General features: G+C 46.0%; 1 protein-coding gene across 1 annotated transcript; it reads left to right on the top strand.

The window, feature by feature from the left end:
- Positions 1 to 238: 238 nt before the first annotated feature.
- On the top strand, positions 239 to 10,032 carry PLK1 (polo like kinase 1). Its single transcript, XM_063428972.1, has 10 exons — positions 239 to 761; positions 1,935 to 2,103; positions 4,658 to 4,802; positions 5,043 to 5,136; positions 6,568 to 6,787; positions 7,640 to 7,804; positions 7,945 to 8,022; positions 8,706 to 8,860; positions 9,028 to 9,210; positions 9,521 to 10,032. Exons 1-10 carry the CDS (start codon positions 390 to 392, stop codon positions 9,725 to 9,727), a joined length of 1,788 nt encoding a protein of 595 aa, XP_063285042.1. The 5' UTR covers positions 239 to 389; the 3' UTR covers positions 9,728 to 10,032.
- Positions 10,033 to 10,448: the final 416 nt, after the last annotated feature.

Consider the following 10,448-nt stretch of genomic DNA (forward strand, 5'->3'; position numbering starts at 1 on the left):
ACTAGGTAAACATGGTGGAATCTGTGACAGTTTAGACGTTTTCTCACGCTCCCACCCCCTGCCAGTATCACTCAGTTTAAATGTTGGCCCTCCCCTTGTTACCATGGCAGGGAGGCCTTGATTCGCATTGCTTTTTTTTTTTTTGTCCGTTTGTGCGCGGCCGTTGGTGCTAATAAAGTTAGCCAAGCCATTTAAATGTCCCGAGTTCCCATGGTGCCCCGCGACCGGCGAGTTTGGATTTTAAATCGCAGCGACCAATCAGCGACTTGCATTCTGCTTCAAAACTAACGGCGGCAGCAGGGCCGGGAGCAGAGGGATTAAAGGGCTCAAGGAGTAGCAGCACGTCCGGACAGGAGTCCCAGCCTCTCCCAGCAATCCGCACCGCATTCATGGCTCTCATACCCGGCAAGGTCCCGGCCCCGGAGATGGGGAAACCCCCCGGACTCCCGGTCACCTCCACGGTCAAAGAGATCCCCGAGGTCCTGGTGGACCCCCGCACCCGCCGCCGGTACATGCGAGGCCGCTTCCTCGGCAAAGGGGGCTTCGCCAAGTGCTATGAGATCACCGACCTGGAGAGCCGGGAGGTGTTCGCCGGGAAGATCGTCCCCAAGACCATGCTGCTCAAACCGCACCAGAAGGACAAGATGACCATGGAGATCGCCATCCAGCGCAGCCTGGACCACAAACATGTGGTGGGCTTCCACGGCTTCTTCGAGGATAACGACTTTGTGTTCGTGGTGCTGGAGCTCTGCAGGCGGAGGGTAAGCAGACTCCCATCACCACCATCACTGTGAGGGACATCGGGGGGTCCCCTGTCACCCACAATGCCCCAGTGTGGCTTTTTCCAGTGACTGCTTGTCTTGGGGGTCCCCTGTCACCCATCCCCCCCCCAGTATGGCTTTCCAGTGACTGCTCGACTTGGGCCCCCCCCCCCCCCCGTATGGTGATCTAGTGACGGCTAGGCTGCTTGCTCGCTCATTTTAGGCGATCAGTTTGAGTGACTACAATTCTCATAATGCTCAGTCAGCCAAGTGACTAGTCAGGAGCTGGCTTGTTGGACTGGTAGAAGGGGTGTTTTCGCAGGTCCTTGTTCCTGGTTGAGCATGTTGAGAAGGGTAGTCCAGTAGCTGGATTGTATAGTGGCCATGGCTGGGCGATGAATAGGGTTGGTTTGATTCACAATCTATGGTGCAGTGGGCTGTTCTACCCCTGACATGTTTGATTAACACTCAGGAGGTTCTGCAGCAGCTAATGTGTTTAAATCAGGGCTTTGTACAGCAGAGTGAGAGCCATTTCAGACTTTCCTTCTGTGTGGAACTGTCTGAGTTAATGTGACTGAGGTAAACCCCAATCAGCCTTTACTGTAATCCTATTGTGCTTCTATAAAACACACTGTGAATGTGTTCGTGATCCTGACAAACAGCGGCACAACCTAGCTTTAATGGGGGAGTGCACTTGTAGGGAGTCTGAGCATTTTTCAAAAAGTCTGTCTGACCGGATTCCAGTCACATGTCTCAGTCCTGGCTTGAGATCGGTTAATATAATGGGGAGCGATGGAATCTACAAAATATGTTGTCTCTCTATAAATGCCATCAATAAATTAAAGGTGCCATTATCTATTAATTGGCTTTATCACTTTTTTCCTTATAATGTCCTGAATCGATTTCTGTTTAAGATAAAACGTGAATTGTTCTCTTGGTTTTGGTTACTGGCTGACTCTTCCAACAGCCATAATTACATTGTAACCGTTCACATCAACAGAAACCAAGCTCAGCTCTACTGCCCCCTGAAGGTGGACTAGGTAACACTGCCTTGCACAGATAGATGTGTTTCTAGTCTGGCAGGCAGAGCCTGTAGCTCCAGGCTGTGTCTTCCAGCTGAGCAGTTGGTATTGGTATAACTTGCCTTATCTTGTACATTCTCTCTCATTTCAGTCCTTGCTGGAGTTGCATAAAAGGAGGAAAGCAGTGACGGAACCCGAAGCTCGCTATTACCTGAGACAGACCATCTTAGGATGTCAGTATTTGCACAGCACCCGAGTCATTCACAGAGACCTCAAGCTTGGAAATCTCTTCCTGAATGATGAAATGGAGGTGAAAATAGGTAAATACACTAACTGCATTCAAACTATAAATCTCTGGCGGTTGCATTGCTGTCAAGACCAAGCCTTGCATTGCTCAAAATGCAGGGCGAGAAGTAAAGTGGGAGTCCATTGCGTTGGTGGCAAAACATTGTATTACCAGCTGTTTCCACGCACATCTCCCCAGATCTGCCTGTCACAAGGCTGGTAAAGTGTTTAGGTAGTTCATACACAGCTGATCTATGTTTTTGGCCACCTAGTAGTCCATGCATACTTTCCAGGCTGCTGACACAAACCCATGAGTATTCCTTAAGAGTATCACCCTCTCCAGAGATGGGATCCTATAAACCATGCCTGTTTTATTTTAGCATGACTCTGCATCACCGTAAAGAGTGTAAAATTGTGGGGGGCGGGGCTTGCCATCGCATGGCACCAGACGCCATTTCTACAGTCTCCCAACTGCAACAACTAAATCTGGGCAAAATCCCTGAAACGGGCACCCATCCAGCCCTACAACCCACAGAGACTGCTTCAGAACAGCAAGAGGCACCGATAGATGCTGTTTTTACAACCGCACAAGCTCCCTAAGCGGAAACGCAAAACCGGGGCCTACCTCACGCCAATGATCCGGGACCTAGAGGAATTCCTGTTCCGACCACGGACAGAAAGAGGGGCACTCACTACTCCCCACACCTGCGGAACCACCGGCAATGGGGCGCAGGTCCCAATAACCAGCGGCTGACAGCAGAGATATAGGCGCGCTGCTGCAATGTCCGGCGCAGCCACGTCCTGCTCCCAGACGACCGGGAGTCGGACCACACTCCCCATATAGAGCAGGGCGGTTCAGAGGCCCAGCTGGCCATGAAGACCACGCTGACACAGCAACCTGAAGCCCCAGACAACGCTGCACCTGCCACCAAAGGCGATCTCAAACTCCTACTCGCTGATATACACAGGCTCTGGGCGGCTGACACGGCCCTCCTCAAGACGGAGGTGCAAACGGTCACAGACCGGGTAACTGCCACAGAACAAGACGTGGTGGAGGTCAAAACACACCTGACAACGCTGGAAGAACAGGTACAAAACATACAGAATCACCAAAAACTCATGGCACTTAAAATGACGACCATGGAAGACCGACAAAGGCGAACACATATTAAAATTAGAGGAATCCCACAAGCAATTACAGCAGAAGAACTGCTACGCTAGGCGCCTCCTGACCAGCATACTCCCACACGCAACTGCTAAGAAACTCACCATAGATGGAGTCTATCGGCTCCTGACCTACACACACCTGAAATCACCAGCAGCTCGAGACGTCATCTTAAGATGCGTAACAGTACAGGACAAGCTCCAAATCATGGCTGCGCTTAAGGATCGCACACCGCTGTCCTTCGAAGACTCAGAACTTACATTCTACCAAGACCTAGAGCCACACTGCTGTGGCGTAAGTCATATGGCCAAACTGCCACTCAGTTACGCGCTGCAGGTGTAGCCTACAGGTGGGGAGCAGGAGGCTCCATGGAAGTTACCCATGCAGGGACAACACATCACCTGAGGAAGCAGCCAACTACCTGAAAACCCTCGGCTTGTTGAACCAGAATTCGAAACGCCACAGAGAGAACGGAGAAAACACGATCGCTTCCCCTCACGCCCGGGAACAAGTTGACTGGGGTCTTAGGTTCCTTGGACACTAACCCACTGGCAAAACTCAAGAGTGGACCATGTCGGACTATTTCCCACGCTACCCTCACCCCAGCGAAGGAGAAACCGACAGAAGTTAACTTAATGTTTTATGTTTATAATGCCTTTCATTATGTTTTATTGCTTCTTCTCTCTTCTGACCTGACTAACTCACAGACAGACACTCAGGGACCCAGACCCAGAATATCACAGACCGCACCGATGCCCGAATGCAAACTTAAGCCCCACAAACACAAAGCAGTCACCCCCCCCGCCAGCCCCATGGTTAGGGGTAACCAACCTCAATGAGGCAGAACAAGGCGAGACACCCCCCCAATGACAGCACAACCCAAGGCCCAAAACACCAGAGATGCATACAATGCCTACGCAACAGGCTTAATATAGTCATAGCATGACAGATACAAGCATTGAAGCCTGAGCACATATGACCATCCAAACACATCACTGATGCAAGCCACCGTAATACTGTTAAGCCACCACGCCTGCCCGGCATGAATACACTACCAAGTCCAGCTAGTCCCATAGTAGACTGCAACGAATCACACAGACTACATAGCCATACACCACACAACGCTAAACTAACCTAACTGTTAACATTTCCTGTTCATTATTGGAAAATGTACTTTTTACCTCTATGCCATGTAACTACCTCTCTAAGCAAATAATAAAACAATAATAAAAGCCTGTCACCACATGACATGGCGGCACATAATTGTTTGAAAAAGCTATGCACAACAAAATAAAGAATTTAAAAAAGTGTAAAATTGTGTGAACAGGTTTTGCAAATGTTTAGCTCTTATAAGTATTGATACCAGTCAATGTCTGGCATGTCCTGCTTTGCTATTGTAGCTTACCCATTTTCTGTGATTCCAGGTGACTTTGGATTGGCAACCAAAGTGGAATTTGATGGTGAAAGAAAGAAAACACTATGTGGAACCCCAAATTATATTGCTCCCGAAGTACTGGGCAAGAAGGGACACAGTTTTGAAGTGGATATCTGGTCCCTCGGTTGCATCATGTAAGTGACTAGTTACAAAAGTTGTCCCAGATTGAAACCATAGTATTTAGGACCACTCTTCACGGTGGCAATCGGTGGAATAGTTAACATTGCATTGGTTTCCATGGTGACTATTCCATTCTATAAACGTCCCCAATGTCTCATCCCAGTGCTAAGCTTCAGCCATACCGAATATCAAGTATTAAACTTTGTCACAATCGGCTTGTGATCCTCACTTATAATAGTCTTCTGTACTCTCAGGTACACACTATTGGTCGGAAAACCTCCTTTTGAGACTTCATGCCTGAAAGAGACTTACCTGAGGATTAAAAAGAATGAATACACTATTCCCAAGGTATGATGGAACTCTAAACTGAATATAAATATTTTTACTTTCCTCTCATACAACTGGGGATTGTCAAAAGGCTAAATATGTTTTGGAAGCCTGGCTTCTTCAATTCTTTACTTCAGGATATTGCTTTATAAACTACTTCATATCTGGGGCCGTGAGGCCTAGCATACAGAGTATCTTAAATCAAGTGACTGTCATACATGATGGGCAGGTGTTTCCAAAGATAGAAAGTGGTGCATCATGGGAAGATGGTGCAATGCATTCCTGAGCCGCACACTTCCTAGTTAGTACGTCAGTCCCTCTTCACAAGAACACTCACAGGTGACCCATTAAAGAAAGGTAAACATTAGTGACCTGTCCTATGTGAAACGAGTCTCCACACAATCTCTGGTGCAATGGGGAAATCTCTCCCTTTTATTTTAAAATTGTGTTTTACACGTAGCGGAGCTCTGATGGCTGAAAGTCTCATTTTCCTGCAGTGTATAGCTGCTCAGTGAAATGTTCATCAAAACTTGATGAAGGGTGAAAACAGTAATGTGTTTTTTTTTTAATTTAATTTTTTTTATTTTTTGTCAAAACCCACTTATACACAGACCCCAGGCATTGTATTAACTTAAACAATACAGATCCCACCCAGGCCTGTCTGGGAGATAACTAGGTCGAGAAGTGCTACTCTAACCTCCAGACCTCGTGGTGCCTTAATAAAATACCCAACCGTATAAAGTTCTCCCGCCCGCAGTAAACACCACTTGTGGTATCTTTGGATAGTTAAACACAAGAGCTGTCTGAATAGCGCCCTGATCCTTGGCATGATGTAGGATCTCCACCCGGTTAAAGGATTGATTGGCCGTGCCTGAGTTCTGAGCCGATTAAGTTCAATGCAGCTGGCCTGAGTTGGTAGGCTGATCTGGAGGATATAACCTGCACAGATAGGTGACCGGGTGGACACTTGGCCTTGTAGTGTCAGTTAGAAGGCAAGAGTCACAGCAGGGTAACGAGTCTTTTCTGCTCAGTTAGTACAGTATCAACCCAAGCATGAGGGGACACTGCCCCTCTCCAATATGGACAAAGCAGCGGGTTCTGAATGTTTGGCTAGAGGAAAGCCTACTGACCTCAATAAGTGTTCCTATTGTCTAATACAGGTGTTCTTAAAAGGTAGGTCCCCCAGATGTGTTAAAACTACAGCTTCCACGATTCTTTGTCATTTTAAGGCATACAAAACATCATTGAGGTTGTCCTACAACATCTGGGGATTTACCTATTGGGCACACCTGGTCTAATAAATACCTGAAGATCTACATTTACTCTATGAAGATCTGAATCATTGTGTTGGTTGATGGTTTAAGATGAAATGACTCGTCTGTTAAATGTCAATGTATACGTTTATTGGGAGTCTAATGGAGATAGCTGTAACATGCTCATTGTTCCTCACAGCACATTAATCCTGTGGCAGCTGCACTCATTCAGAAGATGTTGCGGTCAGAACCAACATCCAGACCCACCATAGATGACCTATTGAATGATGACTTCTTCACTACTGGCTACATTCCCTCTCGTCTTCCTACTACCTGTCTGACTGTACCCCCCAGATTCTCCATTGCACCCAGCAGCATTGATCCTAGCTTCAGGAAACCACTCACAGCTATTAATAAAGGTTTGTCTGTGAACATACACCTGGTCAGGGCTATATTTCAATGTCTGGTGCATGTCTGCACAGAATTCAAAGCTACCTCTAGTGAAGACATAACACATATATAATCAAACTGGATACATGCATGAACATGTAGGTATAGTGAGTGTATGCAGGGCTGGGCTAAAGATAATTGTAAAATGGGGTTAATGTTTGAAATGTCTTACATTGGGTGTTTAATGTTGAGATTAAAATCTTGACTGGTTATAGTTGAGGTATAATGGGTGTATCGAATTATTGGGAAACACTGGTAGTTTAAACTAGAATTTAGAGTATTTTGTTTGAGTGACTACATTTGGGACTGAGGAAGCGGTTTGTCCTGGTTTTGGATGGGTTTGGAGGGGGAAGGTGTGTTTAGAGAACAGGCATGTGGCGTTTGAAGGGTTATTTGCAAAGTACTCGCCCTCCTATGATAGACCTGCAGGAGCGGTTATACAGTGACAGTGCTGTCCTATGATATACAGTGTCACTCATTGTTTTCCCTGCTCCTTCTGCAATACATTTCCTGTGAGAGGCTCTTAGTGGACAGGTAGGAAGTGATCCCTTCCACTTCCTGTCCAGCCTCACACACTGGAGGAGTTGGGACACCACTGAGTTTTACACCCTCATAGAATGACTGGCATACAGATGACACTGGCCATTGTAGTTGGATTTCTCCAACAGATTACCTAAGCTGTAAATAGTGCCCCCTGCAGGACAGAAGTCTAATGTGAAATCCTCCCTGTTTATGTTAGTGGGTGGTGAGCTGTTAGAATGCACACTATGCAAGGAAATCTAAGGTCGCCTGCCTTTCAATGTGATCAATTCTGCTCGCAGGTCAAGACTCTCCGCTGGTGGAGAAGCAAACCGCCCCAGGGAAGGATGAAGACTTCCAGCAGCCAGAGTCCACAGAACCTGCTGACTGTTACCTGTCAGACATGCTGACACAACTGACAAGTGTCAATGCAGCCAAGCCGTCGGAGAAGCCCTTGATTAGACAAGGTAAGGCCCCTTACCTGGTGTTGGAGTGAGATCCTTCAGTCCAGACTGACCACCTTGAAGTAACATGGTGAAAGGCTTCTTTCACAATTTGTCGGAGTAAATTTCCTGAGTTAATGTGACATTTCTTTTCTGTCTTTCAGACGAAGCTGAAGATCCAGCCTGCAATCCCATATTCTGGGTCAGCAAATGGGTGGATTACTCAGACAAGTATGGCCTGGGTATGTAAACGCAATGTTGAAGTAACCCTTTAATGTACTCTACCTTCTCTTAAGCTAAGAAAAAGGTCCTCCTCAACAAAATGGAGGGGACGTAGGAGGGGGTCTCTGAAGATTCCTCTTGCAGGTACACTGCCTGCAGTTGTAGTAGAAGCTGACCTTGTCTGTCGCTTGGCTACCCACATTGTGTGTGTGTGTGTGTGTGTGTAAAAGCAGCAGTGGTCATGGTGGTTGCAGTAACACTTGAAGTCAATACACTCACATTGACTTATGCAACCTAAGGTGCAAGATTCCCAGGGCTGGCCTTTAAAGGGTTACTCAGACAAATATTTTTAAGAACCCTGTCAGAGTAACCATTCATGCTGTAGTAGTTATGGTGCCATGGCATAATTCAAACTTAGTCAACCCACTTGCAAACTTCATCAGTTGACCTTTGTAGCAATAAACTGGCACAGCAGGGCAGATCCTAGGTAAGTAGTCAGTCTGCAAGTGGATTGGCTACTTACTTTGATTCCTGACAATTCTCACATTCATAAATAACTTTGTCCTTTGTAGAAGTGTTAATCTAGCTGATCAGTCACTGCATGTGTTCGTGTTTCAAACCCTATTTCACTTTGTTTAGAAGCTCATGTATTGCCACCGGTGACGTTTGAAGCTTCATGTTATTTCTCTTAATCCCTACACAGGATATCAGCTCTGCGATAACAGTGTAGGAGTATTATTCAATGACTCTACGCGGTTGATAATGTACAATGATGGTGACAGCCTACAGTATATCGAGAGAAATAATGCAGAGTCCTACCTTAATGTGCGCACCTACCCTCCATCCCTAACAAAGAAGGTAAGTCCTGCCCTTCCAACTTTGAGATGTGAGCTAGGTGCCACTCTGACACAATGACGTTAAATCTCCAGCAGTGATAAACTTGCTATATTAGTGGGGACTGTTGCTATTGGGTATGGCAAGGAATTACTACCAAATCACTAACTTGTACTATTCTCCCCGTATAGATCACACTGCTTAAATATTTCCGTAACTATATGAGCGAACACCTGCTGAAAGCTGGTGCCAATATCCGTCCAAGAGATGGCGATGAGCTGGCTCGTCTTCCTTATCTGAGGACGTGGTTCCGTACACGGAGTGCAATTATCCTTCATCTGAGCAACGGCACGGTCCAGATAAACTTCTTCCAGGTAAGTAACTGATTAAGGAAACACTGCAATTTAGCTTGATATGAGCAGTGTGCAATGCAGGTTGTCGAATTGAAATAGTGCCCAGCCTTGAGGACTATCTAAAACTATTTATTTTGTAATCTGATTGCAACAATCTAGTAACAATTTCTAGTGCTTGTTGGATGCTGGTTTGACAAACATTCTTTGAATTCTGTAACACTCTCTAGTGTAGATTTGAGATTATCAAAATTCCAGATAACTTGTAAAGTTTGTCTTCCTGGTGGGTCATGCCAACTAAATTTATCCTTGCCTATTTCCTTTCTCTAAACAGGACCACACGAAGATTATCCTATGCCCTCTGATGGCTGCTGTGTCCTACATAGACGAAAAACGTGAATTTCACACCTATAAACTAAGCCTTATTGAGGAATTTGGTTGCTGCAAGGAGCTTGCCAGCCGTCTGCGCTATGCTCGTACCATGGTAGAAAAACTACAGAGCTCCAAGACTGGAGCTGTACATGTGAAGGCCCCAGCATAGCCTGGAAGGACTACCAAATCATGGACACTGTCTCTCCTTGGCATGGGGCTTGAAAACCCCTTCACTCATTTTGCTGGCCCAAATTGCATAGGGAGAGTTAGTACCGGTCCCTTGTGAATGTTTTTTAAAAAAACACCATTGTGCCAACAGACTGTAAAGTCAACTCTGCAGGACTTTCTCTCCATGTAATCACAAGTTGGGTATCTCTTCAGCGCTCTAGAAACCTGTCCTGTTTCCTTTTCAATGTCTCTACAGTAATGTCCGGTTTTTAATGTAAAATAAACTTTAAAGCTTTTGTATATTAACAGATTAAAGTTTTTGTATATTGATTTGACTGAATGTTCATGGTTTTGGAAGAGGCGAGATGGAGATACAGGCGTTGCTCAAATTCTAGCTGCAGCGCGCAATTTCATTTTGCAAATGGACAGTGAAAATTTAGAAATTGTTGCTTGCATTAAATCTACAAATACACTCCGTACTGGGAGTCCTTACCAGTCCAGAAATGAGTCTCTAGGGATCACTTACCGCCACAGCTCTAACGAGAGACTTCAATGTGATCGTGTATGAAGTTATTCACTGCAGTGGAGAATCTTTCCAATTTGACTATTTTGGCCTTAAAGGATTATATAGTACCAGAAAAACCTGTTTTCCCGGCACTATAGGCTCCTGGAGTGCCCCCCCCCCCTCCTGCATGGGTTTTAAAACCCCTTCAGCCATCTAC

Source organism: Pelobates fuscus, chromosome 8, assembly GCF_036172605.1.
Source record: "Pelobates fuscus isolate aPelFus1 chromosome 8, aPelFus1.pri, whole genome shotgun sequence".
Lineage (NCBI taxonomy): Eukaryota > Metazoa > Chordata > Amphibia > Anura > Pelobatidae > Pelobates > Pelobates fuscus.

What these genes read in the sequence shown, in the direction of transcription:
- PLK1 (XM_063428972.1), top strand. Translation starts at nt 390, where the DNA reads ATGGCTCTCATACCCGGCAAGGTCCCGGCCCCGGAGATGGGGAAACCC. An exon ending in TGGTCCCTCGGTTGCATCAT is followed by an intron (nt 4,803 to 5,042) that starts GTAAGTGACTAG and finishes CTGTACTCTCAG; the next exon opens with GTACACACTATTGGTCGGAA. An exon ending in TCCAGATAAACTTCTTCCAG is followed by an intron (nt 9,211 to 9,520) that starts GTAAGTAACTGA and finishes TTCTCTAAACAG; the next exon opens with GACCACACGAAGATTATCCT.